The sequence below is a fragment of the Sciurus vulgaris genome (assembly GCF_902686455.1).
Source record: "Sciurus vulgaris genome assembly, chromosome: 5".
Lineage (NCBI taxonomy): Eukaryota > Metazoa > Chordata > Mammalia > Rodentia > Sciuridae > Sciurus > Sciurus vulgaris.
Genome location: NC_136465.1, coordinates 177,317,120 through 177,338,569, shown reverse-complemented (window position 1 = coordinate 177,338,569; position 21,450 = coordinate 177,317,120). Strand labels below are relative to the sequence as shown.

General features: G+C 47.2%; 1 protein-coding gene and 1 long non-coding RNA gene across 2 annotated transcripts in view; one reads left to right on the top strand and one right to left on the bottom strand.

Annotated features, from left to right (window-relative positions):
* ATXN10 (ataxin 10) overlaps nt 1-11,136 on the bottom strand; it is a 140,824-nt gene extending 129,688 nt beyond the window's left edge. The window contains exon 1 of the mRNA XM_079142587.1: nt 10,897-11,136. Within this exon, the coding sequence (XP_078998713.1) occupies nt 10,897-11,012 (116 nt within the window). The 5' untranslated portion in view covers nt 11,013-11,136. The remainder of the gene's footprint in view (nt 1-10,896) is intronic.
* Nucleotides 11,137-12,279: 1,143 nt separating this feature from the next.
* Nucleotides 12,280-20,420, top strand: LOC306661181. The gene is made up of 3 exons (XR_013763826.1): nt 12,280-12,564; nt 14,045-14,212; nt 15,660-20,420. It is a non-coding gene; the product is annotated as an uncharacterized lncRNA (long non-coding RNA).
* Nucleotides 20,421-21,450: the final 1,030 nt, after the last annotated feature.

Sequence of the window (21,450 nt, the reverse complement as noted above, 5' to 3'; positions counted from 1 at the left end):
CACCACAGCCCTACATGGACTGCATGGAAAGCTGTGTCCCCCTGATGTTGGGAGGAAGCCCAGGAAGCTTCACAGATGGGGCTGGACCAAGATACTGGCAGTTCAGCTCAGAAACCAAACACACAATAGCTGCAACATTACTATAGTACAAATTACCAGTAAAAGATCTGATTTTAGTCCCAGGTTCTAAGAATAGGTATGAGGAAATATAAAACCATTCCAGAGGGAAAAGTGAGCCCAGAAAGGAAGAAACAAATCTCTCACTCAGATTGAGCTAGTAAACTGAAGTTTCAAAGAGAAACCAGCAGGAAGGAGAGCTGGCCACCTGCTACCCTGCTCCCAGAGAGCCCTTGAATGTGATCCCACAACTCTAGAATGTGCTGGACTGAGTCCTGGGGCCCAGAAAACACTCCACCATGGAGCACAACAGGTTTGTGTACTACACAGCGATCACTTTGGATCCCACAACAGTAGGCAAAAAAGAGTCACTACTGCAGGGGTCGTCGGTCAGGGTCATCAGCCAGGGTCACCACCCCTAGCTTATTGCTACAAGATTACAAGATGGGGGATAAAGAGGAAGACCTAAGATAACATTTATTTAGCAAAAAAAAAAAAAAACAGAGGAAGACCTGGAACCTGGGCTTTGTTGGGATGTACCTCAATGCCTAGTGATAACTGAACAGGAAACAGCAGCACGCTGGACTGATGACAGAAAAGCCACCGAGGGCTCAGACCCCTTGGAGGCACAGCCCAGCCACACTGTTGGCTGAGCAGGGAAGTCTGGGGCTGGAAGGCAGAGGCAGATGTGTCACCGAGGGCCACCTCAGGACAGACTGCAGCAGCAAAGGCACTGCACCTGCTCCAACAGGACTCCTCCCTAGGTCTCTTGGGCTCCATGAACTACTACTACCTTGAAGAGTCAGGGAAAGAGTGACAGTCATAGGCCAGAGGACATCTAAGCAGAAGAGCAGACTACCACAAACACTCACAGGCCGGCCCCAGCCAGCTCATGACCCCAGGGCAACTCTCAGCCACTGGGCAACAGTCTTAAGAGGCACAACCTGGAGGAGTGATCCATGCAATTCCACAGTCCCAGTGCCAATGAGCCCCACTGCCCACAGCAGTGACAGCTCAGCCAGGCACAAAAACACCAGGATAAGGTCTGGGGCTGTAGCTCAGTGGTACAGCACTTGCCTAGGACATGTGAGGCCCTGGGTTCTATCCCTGGCACCACATATAAGTAAACAAAGGCATTGTGTCCATCTACAACTAAAAAGCAAACAAACAAACACACAAAAAACACTAGGATGAAAGCTAATGGAAAGTCCCCAATTTCCTTTTTCCTTAGGCACAACAAGCATAGCTTTTGTCCTCATGTCAGTTCCTAACACACAACCATGAACACGAGATCTAAGTTCCTCTGCTTAAGTCACAATGTTAAGTCATGTGATGGGCTGACAGATCTGGCTCTGTGGGAATGTTATAGGCTAGACTATGGGGGAAATGACTGGACAGACTCTATTTTGCTCTGAGACTCCACCTTATGTAGGAAATAAGCTTCTCCCATGGGAACACCCGCCTCTGTGCCCATCATCAATTACTTGGTGTGACATGTTTAATAATATACAATGGTAACTCCTATGTAGTAAAGAATTGCTCTCTTTTGATTCCTATTGCTCCTAAACAATGTACCATGTGAACAGTGACTGTGTGGATGTTAGTGACCATTCTTTAGTTTGAACCTAGGTAAGGGTCATTCTGACCCACTTCCCCCTCTGTCGATGATCTCATGATGTTAGTCTGTAATTCTGAATCATAGCAACAGACACTTAGGATTGATGTGATTTTTTGTATAAGAACCCCTGCAACCCTGTGGTCAGGGCTGTACTCTCAATAGCCATTTTGTGAGGGGGCACTGGGTGAGACAGTCAGCCGGCCAGCTTAATAAGGACTCTCCAATTTGGACTTGTCAGTGGTGTTCGGTCTGTTCTTCAGTTGCCCCATAACAGCTATTTTCAGGTATTCACTTTTTTAATGGGAAATTCTTAGAGCTTAAAAAAGACAGTGTTCCTAGATGCCAAGGCTACTTCCGATTTTCCCTACATTTGGTCTCGGGCAAGTCAGACATGCATCCATCACGCACCTCTACTCGGGACATGCAGCAGAGCAGAGTCTCATACAAATGGAAAAGGCTGTGAGGCAGCAAACACAGAGCCCAGCTCCTTTCCTGACAGCAAATGTTGCAATTTAAAAATATCATTTTAGGGCTGGGGATATAGCTCTGTGGCAGAGCACTTGCCCAGTATGTGTAAGGTCCTGGGTTCAATCCCCAACACCACAAAAAACGAAAACGAAATAATGTTTTACCAATAATAATTCTCAATAGTGAGCAGAAAAGGCCAGTGATGTTTCCTCAAAGTCCTTCAGCCACGTTCAAATGGGTTGTGTGGGGTGGCAGAGAAGACGATGATTTACATGCAGAAAGATACATACAGAGGAATGCACAGATGTTAAGTTGTCACAGTTTAGTGCATATACCAGGCACCTAAACCCATTAGAGAGCGCACACTTTCTGCACCTGGGAGGTTCCCTCTTTCCTTTCAGTCAATCCAACTCCTCTGAAAATCAGTGTCTGGCGCGAACCACCACTGACCCACGGACTGCCTCAGTCTGCCAGGCTGTAAGAACAGCCTCTCTGTCCTGGCTCCTCCATTTGGTGTGTTCCTGAGGCTCTTCACATCCTCTGTCAATCAGTGGTTCATTCATTTACTACCCAGGAGTTTAAGCCATGAAGCACATTTGCGCTGTTTCCAATATCTGGCTCTATCAATAAAGTAGCTATGGGCAACTTGTGGACAAAATTAAACAAAAATGTTCCTGTGTTCTCTTGGACAAATACCTAGGGGGTCACAACAGGTACGCATTTAACTTCATAAAAACTGCCAAAATATCTCCCATGGCCATTGTACACTTTGCACTCCCAGGAGCAATACGGGAGCTCCTGTCGTTCCACACAGTGTTGCGCTTGTGGCACTGTCAATCATTCTGATTCTAGCTGTTCTATGGGCATGCACTACTGAAATAAGGTCCACACAGCACCATTTTGAAGTATACTACATTATACGTTTTTAAATTATGGTAAAATACATATATACAAAGCATAAAATTTGCCATTTTGATTCTTCTTAAGTCTACGATTCAATGGTTTTAATTACATTCATATAGTTATATAACCATCTATTTCCAAAAATGTTTCAATAACCAATAATGAAACCCTAACCATTAAGTAATAACTCTCCATTCCACCTCCCTGAAAAGCCTGGTAAGTTCCAATCTAGTCTAGGTACTCCATTTAAGTGAAATCATACAGTATCTGTCCTTTCTTATTTCCTCTGGGTGTATACCAAGAGTGGAAATTCTTGGTCATGGCCTCGGTGTAGCTTTGAGGACCTCCACACTGTTTTCCACAGTGACTGACCATTAGACAATTCCCACCAGCAATGGATAAATGGTTCTAATTTCTCCACCTTCTCACCAATAATTGTTTTTTTTGTTTGGGTTGTTTTGTTGGGTTTTTTGACAGTGTGAAGTGGTAATCTCATCGTGGTTTTAATTTTATTTCCCTATATTCTATAATACAATAACTCCAAAATACAGTACCTGAGTCTAAAAACATAATAGATAACAGATCAGACACAGTAGAAAAGAGGATCTGAGAACGAGGAAGCAGATTAATAGAGAATTCTCAAACTGCTCATGCTGAGTACCTAATCATTGCATTTACTTATCTTTCTTTGTAATGCAGTTTTTTGGTTCAATTTTTAATTAGGTCATCTTTTTATTGAGTTGTAGGAATGCTTTATACACACTAAAGTCTTTTGTCAAATATATATACCACAAATACTTTGTCTGTGGCTTGCCTTTCCATCTTTTTTTAAAATATGTATCTTTTTAGTTGTACATGAACATTTATTTTATTTATTTTTATGTGGTGCTGAGGACTGAACTCAGTGCTCCACACATGCTAGGCAAGTGCTCTACCACTGAGCCACAATTCCAGCCTGCCCCTGACTTTCCATCTTAATGGTGTCTTTTTTTGTTTGTTTGTTTTTGTTTTTGCCATGCTGGGGATTGTGCTTCCAAGGTAAGCACTCTACCAACTGAGCTATATCCCCAGCCCTTAATGGTGTCTTTTGATGAGAAGTTCTTCATTTTTATGAAGTCTAATTTGATAAAGTCAGTATTTTCTTACATGGTGGGTGTCACCTATCCTTAAGAAACATTTGCCTACATTCAAGAACACTAAGGTACTCTATTTTCTCCTAAATATAGTTTGGGTTTTTATATTTAGATCTATAATCCATGTTCACACATTTCTTGGGAATGGTGTGAAGTGTGGGTCAAGGTTCAATTTATTCCAAATTATATCTACTTGGTCTACCACCACTTGTTGAGAGAAATAAAGTTTTGGTTTTGAGTTTGCAAATATTATGCAAAGGAAAGATGCCAGGAAATGGTCTCAATTTTCCATACAAAACATTTAGCATTCAATAAAAAAGAACCAAATATCCACATACACACACACACACACACACACACACACAACTAATAATAGAAAGTTATCAGGTACATTCTTTAAAATAACTACAATTTGCTCAAGAAGATAGATGATGAGATGAATTTCAACAGAGTACAACTAGAGAAAAATCAAACAGAAATTCTATAATACAATAACTCCAAAATACAGTACCTGAGTCTAAAAACACAACAGATGGCAGATCAGACACAGTGAAAAGAGGATCTGAGAACGAGGAAGCAGATTAACAGAAAACTTTCAAACACAAGCCTGAAGATTGATATACGTATGCATGTACGTATGTACACACATATGTACACACACACAGAGAATACAGTGGAAAGTTTAACATGTATAAATGGAATTTCAAAAGCAAAGGAGAGAAGCAACATTTGAAGAAATACTGGCTAATGATTTCCCAAACCAACTGAAGACATCAAATTCAGGAAGTATTAACCAAACAGGATAATTAAAAAAAAAAAAAGAAAGAAAGAAAGAAAGCCAAAGATCTCTGCCCTCACAGGTCTTCCTCCTGGAAGGCGTTATGTTAGAATAAAGTGAGTGCTGTAAAAGAGCACTTATCAGTAAGAGCTGATAAGGTGAAGGGGTTCAGAAGCATGAAGTACCTTTAACAGGATGCCCACACTGAGGAAAACAGAAAATTTTTACTAAACACATTAAAAAGGTATAATAAGCCAAACCCACAGATGGGGGAGTGGGGGTTTTACCTGAGTAAGAGAAAAGACCAAGCAAGCACAATGGGTTATAAGCTATGCAAGTCAGCAATTCCACAAGGGAACTCGTTAAGCATCTACTATTATCAGGCTCAATGCTATACACAGCAGGGCAGTGAATGGGAAGTACTCGCTCTATTCAATATTATCAGATGAAGTCGGGCGCAGTGGCACATGCCTATAATCCCAGTGGCTCAGGAGGCTGAGGCAGAAGGAGCGAGAGTTCAAAGCCAGCCTCAGCAAAAGTGAGGCACTAAGCGACTCAGTGAGACCAGTCTCTAAATAAAATATGAAATAGGGCTGGGGTGTGGCTCAGTAGTCGAGGGCCCCTGAGTTCAGTCCCCAGTACCTTCCTCGCCCCCCCCCAAAATAAATTATCAAATGAAGAAACAATGAGGTTATCAAATGTTACATACTTCGTGAACATTCAAAAGCCAGATGACAATAGTGCCTATAGGAAAACAAACTACAGAGCAGCAGGGGACAATGCACTCCACAGCCACACTGCACAGGAAGGTAGTTGGTCACACGTTGCCTCTGCATGCCTCACTCTACTTACTGTAGATCAATGTGAATTTAGAATTCACGTGCTGGCAGCCTCTCAATGAATGGAGGAGGAGTGTGCAGCCCGGCACCCCTGCTCAGCTCTCCAGACCCTGGAGTCAGGACAAGTCCTGGAGACACATGAGGGCTGGAAACTGAAAACCTCCAGAAGACCAACAGAATTTTTAATTTTTATATCTTACATGACTTGCAATGACTCACAGCACAGCAAAAAAAAAAAAAAATCATTTGTTAAACAAATGTGAAATATGCAGAAATATGTATCCACATTCAACAAAAGGTATAAAACAAATATAAAATAGATGAGAGGGAAAAAAAAGAATTGTCCTCCACAGAGAAGCTGTGGAGAACCTTAATACTGATATTTTGTGACCATAAGCAATTGTTCAGCAAATTTTAGTGGTTAATGATTCAAAAAGAGGGCTACAAAATGTGTGATGCGTGAACTTAGACTGTGTTAATGATTTACTACAACACGGCAAAGCACCCCAGAGTTAGCTGCTTAAAGCAGTAATACTCATGATCTTACACACACAGCTAGGAGGGCCAGAAACCTGACAGAGGGGCTAGCGATGTGGCTCCATGGCAGAGCACTTGCCTGGCATCCAAGAAGCCCTGGGTTCAATTCCCAGCACCAAAAAGGAATAACAAAACAGAAAAGTACAAAGAAATCTGAAAGTAGCTCAGGGTCTTGGGGGTTGCATATATGGCTAAAAGTCTGGCTGGGACCAAGAGGATCCACTTCCAAAATGGCTCTTCAATGGCCGTAGGCAGCAGCAGGTCCATTTCTCACCACAGTGCTCTGCGATGGATGCAGGGTCCTGACCTGGCAGCCAGCTTATCAGGGTGCGTGATCCAAGAGAGCAAAGAAAAAGGTGCAGCGTCTTTTAGAACTCGGTCTAAGAAATCACACTCACTTCTTCCATATTCTACCCTTCAGACGCAAGTCACTAAGTTCAGCTCACACTCAAAGAGAAAGACCTAACCTACTTGAGCCAAGGGTTGTGTGGACATACAATGGGATATGAGAATCTCCTTTTCCTTGAAGGTTGCTAAAAATTTTATACTGAAATTTTAGGACCTCTTTCTCTGGAAACCACAAAAATTAGAATTATTAGGGGTTTCACCCTCACCACAATTAAAAACAAAACTTTAAATTATCATCATCCTGAAATAGCTTCAGTTGTTTTCAAAGAAGCAGGAGGTGGAACATGATTAGGCTCCTGTTCACTTACAGACCAGTCCTTTCTTAACAGCAGGTCCTTTCCAAGAGCCACAGGGTTACACCAAGAACATCACAGAGCCGCCCAAAACTTCTGCAAAGTGGTTACCATCCTCCCATTTTCAAGATCAAACCAGGAAGTCTGCAGAGACCAAGCCACGGTTCCTGTTCAGGTCTACATGGTTCTAAAGCCACTGCTCTTCCTACTGCAGTGTTTCTACCAGTTAGGGCACCAGACGGAAGCTTGTTTTTAATATCAAGGGTTTTAAGGGGACCACAAAGCACAGGAAGTCTACAATTCTTCTTTTTCCACCAAGGAAAGGTAAGAATCTTAAGAGTTACTTTCCTTGTTCTGGTCTTCAATTTGTCTACTTTCTGTCTACTACTCTGCGGACTCATTCTGCTTCTCTTCATGTCTCATCCAGCTCCTGGCACTTGGGACCAACCTTCTTGGCGTCCATTTGCATTCCTGTTCCATGCTATACAACAGTACTAGGCCCTACCCAAGGTATCACTTCCACCCCTGCCAACAAGGACAAATGTCCCTCAAGGATCCCGGACAGAGTGTCAGGACTGGAGGGATCCTCTCGGAGCCAAACCCCACAAGACCCTAGTGAACTGCATGAAGATACACAGAGACACAGCGGCAGACACACAACCAGAAGCCTGTCCTCGCAGACCATCACCGAGAGCACTCTGCACCACCGCTGTCTCTCTCCATCCCAGGACACACCCATCAGTTTACCTTTCCTAGTCCCCAAACTCTGCCTACAAGGACACTGCCAGAAGAAACTGAATCAAATCTGCGGAGCATCCGCATTTCCTCATTCTACCCCAACAATCCAAATGGTCTCCGAGTCACGTTTACCTAATTTTAAGTATTCCTCAATCTTTTTCCTATCCAACCCACAATGTGTCCTACCTTTGGGTACTTTTTTTTACTTGGGCTTCTGCGATAGCTTTTTTTTTTTTTTTTTTTTTAATAAGTTTAGTTGTAGATGGACACAATACCTTTATTTATTTATTTTTACGTGATGCTGAGGACGGAACCCAGTGCCTCACAGTGCAAGGCAAGCACTCTGCCACTGAGCTACAGCCCTAGCCTCTGTAAGTTTCTTAAAGCCCCTGGCTCTAGCTTCACCCTCTCTTATTCCGTACGATCGCAGCCTGAAAGTTCTTTCTGACACTCAGATGTTATCATGCCAGTCCCCTGATAAAAACCTTCAGTGATTCCTAACTCCCCTCACAACAACCAAGTCAAGAGGGCCTTGTAAATTGACTCAGGGTCTTAGATTTTCTCCAGCAGACTATAAAAAGGAAACAGGTTTGAACGTTTCCTCTGGACCAGACCTAACCTGTTGTTTCATTTGCTCCTTCTACAGCTCTGTGAAACTAGTATATGGCCCCTTTGCAAATTCTTATCTTTCCAGCGAGTCCTCTTCACCCATAAGTCAGCAGCTGCATGTGATCCTGGCCTACCCATCAACCCCACAGACCCATGGCCCACACAGGGTTCCCTTCTGACATGCTTACACAGGAACTCCCTAACATACCTGACAAAAGGAATCAGTCACATTCATCTTTGTACCCTCTGCTTCCAGCAAAGAATCTGGTTCATGGTAGGTACTCAACACGTGGGTGATGACTGGGTTATGGGTCTTGCCTAGCGTAGATAAGGCAAGCTTTGAATCAATCAACCTATCTCCCAGTAGTATCATATCAATTAACACATCTCCCCAAAGGCCCAAGAAGCACTGCCCTGGGCTTTCTGCATCTTCCAGCAGTTCCACTGTCCTACTGTGACTGGAGGTATCAGAAGTGCTCAAACGAGGCATCTAGTTCAAAGAGAGGGGCACTTCTTATCATCCTCCAGACCAACCCAAGACTAGGTGCTCCTTTCTCCTATGTTCTCTGCTTTGTCCACACCCCTAGGGTAGTGCGTTATCTTGGCTTCCTACAGAAGAAAACAAGGACTTTGCCTTTTCCCGTTAAATTGCCTAGTACAATACCTTCGTACCAAGCACTTCCCAAGGAGTTAATAATAATATGCATTATTTCATTTAGTCCTCGTGACATTATTTCATTTAGTCCTCCCTAGTACCACTAGGGAGATACTATCCAACATTATTCCCATTAAATAGAACAAGAAGTGAGGCCCAGAAAACAGAACCAAATCAAACAGAACTGAGGGCTTCACATACTTTATATTTCAACATGCTTTATTTCATGTATCCCTCTGCACCATCCAGCAATGCACCCGTGCATCACACTCCCATTTTTTGGTCAGAAATCTAAGTTTTGGAGAAAGTGCTCAATAGCCCAGCTGATTAGGCCAAGAATCAAATCCAGTCTTGGTGGACTCCTGGACATCTGCTCTTCTCACCACCTGGGCCGGCCATTCCCAGCCAGAGGTGCTCTGCACACCACCCAACACTGCTACAGGACTGTGCGGCAAATGGGACCCACCGAGGGCCTGAGATCACAGGGCATCAACACCTGGGGTGGGATGGGGGAATGTGGGCAGAGTCCCTCAGGGCAGGACAGTAGGCCTGCAGAACAGGGACAGACCCCCAGGCGGGACTACAGGCACAGAGGGCAGAGTCCCGCAGGGAGGGCTGTGGGCACGGGCACAGACAGGGCTGCAGGTACCCAGGGCACAGGCACAGGCACCCAGGGCAGGGCTGTAGGCTCACAGGGCATGGGTACGGGCAAGGCTGCAGGCTCGCAGGGCATGGACACGGGCAGGGCTGCAGGGTTGCAGGCTCGCAAGGCACAGGGCAAGGCTGCAGGCACACAGGGCTCAGACACGGGCAGGGCTGCAGGGTTGCAGGCTCGCAGGGCACAGGGCAGGGCTGCAGGCACACAGGGCACAGACATGGGCAGGGCTGCAGGGTTGCAGGCTCGCAGGGCACGGACACGGGCAGGGCTGCAGGCATACAGGGCACGGGCACAGTCAGGGCTGGGGGTACCCAGGGCAAGGCTGCAGGCTCCAGGCACACAGGGCACGGACGCGGGCAGGGCTGCAGGCACACAGGGCACGGACACGGGCAGGGCTGCAGGCACACAGGGCACGGACACGGGCAGGGCTGCAGGCACACAGGGCACGGACACGGGCAGGGCTGCAGGCACACAGGGCACGGACACGGGCAGGGCTGCAGGGTTGCAGGCTCGCAGGGCACGGACGCGGGCAGGGCTGCAGGCATACAGGGCACGGGCACAGTCAGGGCTGGGGGTACCCAGGGCAAGGCTGCAGGCTCCAGGCACACAGGGCACGGACGCGGGCAGGGCTGCAGGCACACAGGGCACGGACACGGGCAGGGCTGCAGGCACACAGGGCACGGACACGGGCAGGGCTGCAGGCTCGCAGGGCACAGGGCAGGGCTGCAGGCACACAGGGCACGGACACGGGCAGGGCGGCAGGGTTGCAGGCTCGCAGGGCACGGACGCGGGCAGGGCGGCAGGGTTGCAGGCTCGCAGGGCACAGGGCAAGGCTGCAGGCACACAGGGCACGGACACGGGCAGGGCTGCAGGGTTGCAGGCTCGCAGGGCACAGGGCAGGGCTGCAGGCACACAGGGCACGGACACGGGCAGGGCTGCAGGGTTGCAGGCTCGCAGGGCACAGGGCAAGGCTGCAGGCACACAGGGCACGGACACGGGCAGGGCTGCAGGGTTGCAGGCTCGCAGGGCACGGACACGGGCAGGGCTGCAGGCACACAGGGCACGGACGCGGGCAGGGCCGGCAGCGCCCCCCCACCCCGCAGGCCTCGCCTCGCCGCCCGCCCCCGGCCCGCGGCCCTTACCGGTTGCGCTGCTCCTTGAAGAGCGCCGTGAGCGCGCGCAGGGCCTCCAGGTCCGGGATGGGCGCCGGCACCATGACGCCCGACAGCCGGCCGGGCGGGGGCCTGGGCGCCGCCATCTTGCCTCGCGGCGCCGAGGAGGACGCGAGGAGCGAGGAGGGAGGGAGGCGGGAGGACGCGGGGAGGACGCGGGGAGGACGCGGGGAGGACGCGAGGAGCGGGGAGGGAGGCGAGGCGGGAGGCGAGCGAGGCGAGGCCGCAGGACCGCAGCGCCGGAGCCCGGGAGCCGCCGCGCCGCCGCCCAGCCGCCGCGCAGAGCCGCCGCCCGAGGACGCCGGGGAGGGGGCAGCGGAAGTCCCGCCCGGGCGGGGGGCGCGGCGGAAGTCCCGGAGCGCGGGCCGCGCGGGGTCGCCGAGGGGGCCGCGCAGCGCGGCGCGGTCGGCGGGTCTGCTCCTGGGCGGGGCCTGCGGGCCGGGGTTGCGGCGGGCCGGGGTTGCGGCGGGCCGTCCGACGGCAGGGGGACACCGGGCAGGTGTCCCCGTGGGGGGCGGTACCTGGGACAGGCGCCCCCAGGGCAGGGGGACACCGGGCAGGTGTCCCCGTGGGGGCAGTACCTGGGACAGGCGCCCCCAGGGCAGGGGGACATCGGGGAGGTGTCCCCGTGGGGCGCGGTACCTGGGACATGTGCCCCCAGGGCAGGGGGACACCGGGCAGGTGTCCCCGTGGGGGGCGGTACCTGGGACAGGTGCCCCCAGGGCAGGGGGACACCGGGCAGGTGTCCCCGTGGGGGCGGTACCTGGGACAGGCGCCCCCAGGGCAGGGGGACATCGGGGAGGTGTCCCCGTGGGGGGCGGTACCTGGGACATGTGCCCCCAGGGCAGGGGGACACCGGGCAGGTGTCCCCGTGGGGGGCGGTACCTGGGACAGGTGCCCCCAGGGCAGGGGGACACCGGGCAGGTGTCCCCGTGGGGGGCGGTACCCCAGAGGCTCCCCAGGGCAGGGGGACACCTGGAGAGGTGTCCCCGTGGGGGCGGTACCTGGGACAGGCGCCTCAGGGCAGGGGGACATCGGGGAGGTGTCCCCGTGGGGGGCGGTACCCCAGAGGCTCCCCAGGGCAGGGGGACACCTGGAGAGGTGTCCCCGTGGGGGCGGTACCTGGGACAGGCGCCCCCAGGGCAGGGGGACATCGGGGAGGTGTCCCCGTGGGGGGCGGTACCCCAGAGGCTCCCCAGGGCAGGGGGACACCTGGAGAGGTGTCCCCGTGGGGGCGGTACCTGGGACAGGCGCCCCCAGGGCAGGGGGACATGGGGAGGTGTCCCCGTGGGGGGCGGTACCCCAGAGGCTCCCCAGGGCAGGGGGACACCTGGAGAGGTGTCCCCGTGGGGGGCCGTACCTGGGACAGAAAGTCAGAGGGCCTGAGAGACGCTGGCCGAGGGGCCTGGGGCGGGTGGCACCAGGCAGACCCCCCCTGAGAAGGAAGGCTGAAGACCCGCATCCTCTCTCCTAAGCCGGTGGACCAGCCCACAGCCTAGGTAGGCCCTGGAGAGCCGAGTTCACCAGTCTCCCTAATCAGAGCCCTCTTGGCAGGCACGGGGCACAGGCGAGAATGCACGTTCTGGCTCATTAGGGATTTAAAACACAAGTGAAGAAGCTGAATTCTATGGCAGCAGGGTAAATAAATATATTTTACAAGAATTCAACAAAGCTTCTCTGACCAGTGCTGATAACTGACATTTTCTTTCCATCTCCCTTAATCAAATTGTACTGTATATGCTTTCTTTGAACAAGAATTGTTGCCAAAACCTGTGCGAAGTGCTGGAGATAGATCACTAAGATGGTCCAACCGTGACAGCACTCAGTCTTCTGAGAGGCAAATACTCCAGTTAACTGCTGTGACAGGGACTGTACACATTGTCGAGCCACTTAAAATAGGTAAACACACAACCCTCCACATCCTAATTGAAGAGTGTGTTCAAAATGTGGCACTCTGGACACTCTGTGGTATAGAATGGAAAGACAGCAAACGTGACTAGAGGATGCAGGGGCGGTGAGAAGCGCAAGCCAGTTCCCAATACTGTCATTCAGCTTCTGTTTTCTGGCTCCAAGTTCATCCATTCCACAAATACTCATGTGCCGGATAGGTGCCAGGCATCACATCACCTACCCAGCTGAAGACTAGCCGGCCAAAACCTCCCAGTGTTTTCCTTGAGCAGAAGTTAGAAAGTATACTTCATTTTCTATCCTCAGTTGTAAAACAAAACTCTGAATCTTCCAGAAAATATTTCCCATAATTTCTTGCCTGTAATACTGCAAAATACTCCTGACTGTCTCTTCCTTACATTCTAGGTCCTCTAAAAATATGTCAACATTTCACCCTGCCCAAAACCCCCTAGCAGATTTCTATTCCACTCAGTAAAGTCCCAAGTTCTTCCCCTCCGAAGCCTGAAAATGGTCCCATTCTTCCCTCTCCACGGTGATCACATTTACTCAGCCTCCCTCAATCATTCTGCCTCAGCCACACAGGCCTCCAAGGAAGTGCCCTCCTGCCTCAGGATTTTTTGGGGGGGAGGAATGAGGGTGCCTGGGATTAAGCCCAGGGGTACTTAACCACTGAGCCACATCCCCAGCACTTTTTAGTTTTTATTTTGAGACAGTCTCACTAGGTTGTTGAAGCTTGGGATCTTCCTGCCTCAGCCTCCTGAGGCACCAGGATTACAGGCCTGCACCACAAAACCCAGCTCTTTATAGCATTTTACACTTCCTATGTCTTGGAGTTTACTTTTCTATTTTGTTTATTGTTTCTTTTTTTTTTTTTTTCTTTTTTTCTAGTACTGAGGATTGAACCCATGGCATTTTATCACTGAGCTATATCCCCAGCCCTTTAAAAAAAAAAAAAATCATTATGAGACAGGGTCTCACTATTAGGCTGACTTCAAACTTGTGATCCTCCTGCCTCAGCCTTCCAAGTTGCTGGGATTACAGGTGTGCACACTAACACGCGACTCCTTGTTTATTCTGTGTACTGCTAGAACTATAAGCTCTGGAAGGGATTTTTGTATCTCCAGCCCACCACCTAGGAGAAGAGCCACTTTGTGGCAGTGACCCATAAATATGAACTGAATTAATGAACAAAGAATTTTTTTTTTTTTAGCTATGCTGTATTTTCAGAAAGGAGAAAGGAAATGGCATGAATCCAGAAGAAAACACAACAATCCAAACAAAAAGTATGCAAAAGAGCGAGTATGGAAAAGGAGTAAGAAAAACTTACAAGAGAAGATGTTTAAAATGACATTATAAGGACAGAAGAGAGGCAGTCTGGGTAAGGAAACCCCAGGAAGTCAGGGTGGACAATGGTGGATGGTATCAACCACTCAGAATGACTAGCGATTGTCAGTCTTGACTGAACTGATGGAACCAAGATAGTATTTCACTAGGGTTAAATGACATCTTTTCACGTTATTGTTACCAAATTATCAGGCCACACGTTGATGTACACAAATTAAGCCTTAGCCAATGATTTTGAGCGTTTATTGTGGACTATTTTAAAAGCTAGTCTCATAAAGATGAATAATAGTCATCAGTCATCAATAAGTTATGGATCTGTTAAGGGAATACAGAAATAGAAACAGAAAGATGATAGATACATTGTAAATAATAAGGTAGGAAATAGGAGAGATGAAGAAACAACCAGGGAAAGTGTTCACCTAAATCCTGAATAGTTATATGAGCAGTAGGCAGACTGAAGGTGAAAGTGCTTTCCATAAAATAAAGCACTGAAAAATGACCTTAGACTGACTGACTTTGAGATTCACCAAGCACAGAGAAAAGGTGTAATCCCTGCTTTTTACAATAAGTTTCAGAAATGGAGGAAGTTTCACTTTGGTAATGTTAAATTGTTTAAAGTCATCCTCTGAGTGACCAAAAAAAAAAAAAAAAAAAAAAAAAGCCAGCTAGGTGCAGTGGCTCTCATCTGTAATCTTAGCAACTCAGGAGACTGAGGCAGGATAGTCTCAAGCTTGAGGCCAGCCTGGGCAACGTGGCAAACAGTAAAAAGGGCTGAGGACGCAGCTCAGTGGTAGAGGGCCTCTGGAGTCAATCCCTAGTACCAAAAAGAAAGAAAGAGAAGAATAAGGAGGAAAAGAAAAACCAGAATGTGGTCACACGTTGCCCGTGGAGGGCAAAAGCAAATAAAAGTCATCTTTGGAGAAAGGGGAGAGCCCCCCACCCACATATCCCCATAAAAATCCTCAAATCAGCGAACAAGGCAAAGATGACTGAGTCCTCATGGTGACAAGAGACCATGAGAGCCAGCAGAAGCAGCGTGTGACAAATACTGAGGCACAAGGCTTACACCTAGAACTGTCAGACAAAGGCGAGGACCCAGCATATGCACTGTGTTCATGAGAACCCACAGGACAGAATTCACAGCAGGTTGGAGAGAGTAAATGAACCGGAGATGGGTCAGAAGAAATCCAAGATGAAGAAATAAAAATATGAGAATACAGAAGGACTAAGAGACACAGAGAATAGATTGAGAAAGTGATAGGTGTAACTGGAGTCTCGGAAAGAGAGACAGTGGAAATATTTAGGCTCCAAACCACAGACTCAGGAAGCTCACTGAATACAAAGCAGAGTTAGTGAAAAGAAATCTCCAAGTCCACACATCATAGTGAAACTGCAGAAGGGACCAAAGCTGGTGATGAACTGTAAGAAGCCAAGTTTATTTTTAAAGGAGTGAGAATTCAAGCAGGCTGTATTCTCTACAGAAACACTGGAAACCAAAATAGTGCAATGCTGTCTTCAGTGTGCTGAGAAATGTAAACACGTGGGCGCTAAAGGAAGTCTAAGAACACCAGCCAGCGAAGCCGATCCCAGTTAGAGATGGAATGAAGGGCAGGGAGAATGAAAGGCGAGTTGACCTCATGACATGATCCTCTAGGCATGGAACAACAGCAGCAATGAAGAATTACAATGGTCATGACATGGCTGCAAGCCCCCCACCCCTGGGGCCTCTCACCCAGCCAGTGCACCCAGGTCTCTTAAAAGACCACCTCTGTGGGCAGGGACCCAAGGGTCCCTGTTCTACGTTTCACCTCTGCCTTACATGTCCCAGCCACCAGCCAAGATCACAGAAGGCTGAGCATGGAAGTCATCTACCAGCATTGACATTGCCTGGTTTAGAGCCCCCAGTTACTCACGTCTGGCGGGAGCCTGGCAGAGAGCCTCAGGAAAGCCATTCTGAAGGAGGCCATCATCGAGCGTATTCTAGACCACTCCCCTTCTCAGTGCTGTGTGGACCAGTCAGCCTATTTCCACCACTGGACAACGTGGCAGAGGCCACTGAATGACCCATGATCACTTATACCCCAAAGCAGACGGTCCTAAAACTAGACACGCCACAAGAAAACCAGCTCACAGGTGTCTGCGAGTGCACAGAAGCAGACAGACCTTGATGAGGGTCTGTGCTCCCCTGGAGGTGAGGAAGGCCACCTCTAGCTGTGGGCCTGGGCCAGCTGTCATACATGGGCGTGCACGGTGGCCGTGGGGCACCTGTGCAAACCCTGCTTCTTTCTGGCCTGGACAACAAAATAACATGAAATGTGAACACTGAAGAGAGAGAGAGCAGACCCCAAAAGAAAAACCCGGAGAGAAGGCCCTGCGCTCATCCGTATCTCTCACTTTCCACAGAACCATACGCTGTTCAGACCCAGAGCTGCCGAGCTAAAGAAGAAGGTCTGAAGCAAGCCTGGGCTACCCTCCAACGCTCTCCCATTGAGCCCACACAAGAAAATAGCCTGCAAAAAAAGGAAACAACACTCAAGGCAGGAAAACAACAGAATCCAGAAACCCCGCAGTCTAACACCATAGGATCCAAACGTGACTCAAAGTGCGGAGAGACAGGGACATGGAACACACCCTCTAGAGAGAAGAAAACCGATGGAACCCATCCTGGAGGTGCACCAAGGTCACAGCCCAACAGAAGCATGTTTTGAAGTGACTTTTGAAACTAAATGAAATGAAGCATGACTTGAGTGAGGCTGGGTTGTGGCTCAGTGGTGAGTGCTTGCCTAGCACACATGAGGCACTGAATTTGATTCTCAGCACTGCATAAAAATAAATAAAGGTGTCTACAACCAAAAATATAATAATAGAAAAACAACAACTTGAATGAGAAAAACGCTGGAGAAAAATGGTAAATCTTAGCAGAGAAATAGAAGCAATAAAACAGGGCCAAATGGAAATTATAACCCTTAAAAACATGATTTCTGAAATTAAAAGTTTACTGAAGTTGAGTGCAGGGGCACCTGTAATCCCAGTAACTTGAGTGTCTAAGACAAGTTCAAGGCCAGCCTTAACTTAGCAGGGCCCTAAGCAACTCACTGAGACCCTGTCTCAAAATAAAAAGGACCGGGGATCTGGCTCAGTGGTAGAGTGTCCCTGGGTAACACACACAATTCACTGGAGGGATTTAACAGCTGGAGGCCATGACAGAAGGAAGAATATTGGAAAAGAGTCACTGGATAGATAGGTAAATGATAGGTAGGTAGATAGACAGGAGATTTCTAAGGATAAGGAAAAAAGAAAAGATTAAAGATACAATGAAGAACAAGAATCTCAGGGAACTGCTAGAGATCATAAAATGTTCAAACATTAGTGTAATCACAACCCCAAAGGACAAGAGGAAAAACAAGACCAAAAAATGTGCTTGAAGAAATAGTGGCCCAAAATTTCCAAATTTGATGATAGAACTTCACAAATGCAAGATGCAAGACTAACTGCTGGCACAGTGAACGTGAAGAAGCCCCCACTAGACACAACCCACTGCTGAAAGCCAGGGAAAGCGTTCAGCCTCAGCATCAGGAGAATAAGGGCTTGAGTTGTGACTAACTTCTTAGAAACTACGGAGCCAGAAAACAGTAGGACAACATTTTTAAATTGCTGAAGGAAAAAATACTATGTAATCAGAAATTCTATATCCAGAAAAATGTGTTTCAAGGATAAAATCAAAGACTTTTTCAGATAGAAGTGAGAACTCCTCACCCACAGAATCACTAAGGGGACATTGCAGGTGGAGGGACATGACATCAGACAAACCCCAAGCACCTTACCCTGAAGAGTGTTAGAAATGGACCTGGGTAAATGCAGATGACCTCCTTTCCTGAAGTTGTTTTCTTAATTGTTTCATAAATCATATAATTGTTCACAGAAAAATTATTTTCTTGTGAGGTTTATAAGGCATGTAGATATGGTGCAGGTAATAACAACAGAAGCAACGCAGGAACACTGGCACATTGTGTTCCTTGGCAACCCCTAAAAGAAGGCAAAGACCCACAACCAAGACGCCAACAGGAAAATGGAAATGGAATTCTAAGAAGCACACAGATCAGTTGAAAAGTTAACAGGTGGGAAAAAGACAAACCACGTAAACCATAAGCTTAAAATGGTCAAAGGGGGTCAGGTATGGTGCCCACATCTGTAATCCCAGTGACTCGGGAGGCTGAGGCAGGAGGATTGCAAGTCAAGGCCAGTCTTGACAACTAAGTGAGACCCTGTCCCAAAATAAAAAAAACTATAATGGCAAGGGATGTGGCTCAGAGGTAAAGCACCCTTGGGTTCGATCCCCAGCACCAAGAAAAAGGTCAAATTGGCTTGTATTAATATTGGACAAATCTTAAAATCTCAACAGGAATAAACAGGGACACTTCACAGTGATGGAGGATAAAAATCACCATGAAGATGTAATGTTCATAAATGTATATTTTCCCAATGAGAAAAATTCAAATAAAGCAAAAAATGGACAGAATTAAAGGAAGACAGAAAATTCCACAATCAGAATTGGAAATTTGAACACTCTTATCTCAACAATAACTAACACAACTATACAATAATTAGCAAAGACATGGAGTAAAGTAAAAGCAATGTTTGAAGGGAAATGTAAAGTGTTAAATGCCTAGATCGGAAAATAGCAAAAATCTTAAATCCAATATGTAAGCTTCCACTTTAAGAGACTAGAAAAAGATGAGCAAATTAAACCTAAAGCCAGGAGGAAAAAAGGAAATAATAAAGATAAGAGAAGCATTAAAAGAAAATAATACAGAATATCAATGAAATCAAGATCTGGTTCCTTGAAAAGATTAATAAAATTGATAATTACCATAGGTTATTACAGAATAAGAAAGAGTGTGCTATGAATGACTCAGTGGCAACCAATTTGGCAGCCCATGTGGAATGGCAGAGTCCTTGAAAAACACAAATTGCCAAACTTATCTAAGAAAACTATAAACTTTGAACAATCCTAAATTGAATTTATTAGAAAAAGAAAAAAAAGAAAAACGCTTCCCATAAAACCAACTCTAGGCTGACATGGCCTCGGTAAGAAATGCTGCCCTTAGCTAAGGGAAGAAATAGCATCAATTCTACAAGGACTCTTTCAAGATTTCAGGAAGTAGAGGCAACACTTCCAACGTGCTTTATGACACTTCTGTCATCCTGACTCCAAACCAGACAAAGACCTTACAAGAAAAATTAAGTACAGACCCACATCCCTCAAGATCATAGATGCAAAAATCCGTAACGAAATATCAATTAATCAAACCATATAGAAAAAGAAGGAGCAAGTGGGGCATATTTTTAAGACTATATGTTGAGTTTAGCATACAAAAATCAATACAATTCACCATACTGAAGCAATAAAAAAGAAAGCTATATTTACCATCACAACAGATAAAGGAAAAAGCATTGGATAAAATTCAATGCCCCCTTCCTTCTTGACAAAACCTCTCAGAAACCTACAAAAAGAAGTCAACTTTCAAAACCTATTTAAGAACTTATTGGGACTGGGGCTGTAGCCCATGGCAGAGCGTTTTTTTGCCTAGCATGTGTGAGGCACTGGGTTCAATCCCTAATACCACATATATAAAGGCATGGTGTCCATCTACAACTACAAAAAAATTTTAAAAATAAAAAAAACTAAGAGCTTCTTAACACACACACACACCTTATAGCTCCATTACACTCAGCACTGGGGTGAAAGGCCAGGAAGGAGACAAGGTGCCTTCTCCCACGGCATCCTCGAGCTATCTCACCAAAGGCCCCAGCCACAGCTAGAAACAGAAGTGAAAGACACAAATTAGGGCAAAAGTCAAAGTGTCCTTCATGCAGATGCCAATCCTGTCTGTTGGAACACCACTAAAATAGCAGGCAAGCGTCTCGAGGTTGCAGGATATGAGGTTAACAGGTGAAAGTCGTCTGCATTTCTACATCCTGACAATGAACAGTTACACATTCTATTTTGAAAACAATTTCCTTATTATAACATCAGAAAACACCCAGATTTATTTAATGAAAGATGTGGAAGACCTGTACAACAAAAACTATGAGACTTTACAAAAAGAAATTTTAAAAAGACCTAACAATGGAAAGATACACCATGTCCTCAGGATGGAAGACTTCATATTCTCTAGATATCAGGGCAACAAAAATCCAAAGGCTGAATGTTTTATCTGATAAGCAGATGCTGATCCATAATGGGGGTGGGTAGGGAAGAATGAAGGAACTTTAGACTGGGCAGAGGGGAGTGAGGGGAGGACAGGGAGTGGGGCGGGAAGGAAGGTGGAATGAGATGGACTTTATTACACTATATACATGTATGCTTACACTACTAGTGTGACAGAAGAATGAGAAGTTGTGCTCCATTTGTGTACAGTGTGTCAAAATGCATTCTACTGTCATGTATAACCAATTAGAATAAATTAAAAAAAGATAATCAGGGCAAGTTCATCTGTAGAGTCTATATAATTCCAATTAAAGCGTTAACAGTCTTTACACAAAGACTTCGAAAAGCCAATTTTAAAAGCTGATGAAAAGGTAAAGGAGCTGGACTACCAAAACAATCTGAAAAAGAACAAAGTTGATCTGAAGACTTACCATAAAACTACAGATATCAGGATCCAAGATGGCGGACTAGAGGGAGGCTGTGTTCCTTCTCGCTCCATAACTCTGGTTTCAAGCAGAGGATATCTGTTTCTTGGTGAGGCAATTTTTCTGCTTATCAATCTGCTGTTTACCCCATTTGTCTGCTGTGATCACCTGCAGTCTGCCAGCATATCGACGCCTTCTTTGAGTGCAGATTGCTCACTGTCAGGCGCCTATCATCCACCATTTGCCTGCCTCTCGCCTGTCCATCGCCTGCCTTACACCTATCCATCACCCAACGCACGAGGTTCACCTCCCAATCATTCGACAACAGTCAGCAAACTGATTGCCAACAGCCAGTGGAGCACCAGCTGCCTGTTGTCGCCTGGAAGTTCACTGTTACAGTACCTGCAGGTTTGATTACACGTGGCTGCTGCCATTTTGAGACAACAGCCAGGCCCCATAGGACCCCTGGCCGGACTGACTGAACCCTGTCTCCAGGATCCTTCAGCCCAACTGATCACTCCCTGCCTCTGGGGCTCCCACATCGACTGACTGCTCCCTGCCACCAGGACCCCCAAACCAACTGACTGCGTCCTATCACTGAGACCCCAGACTGACTGATTGCACCTGGCCTCCAGG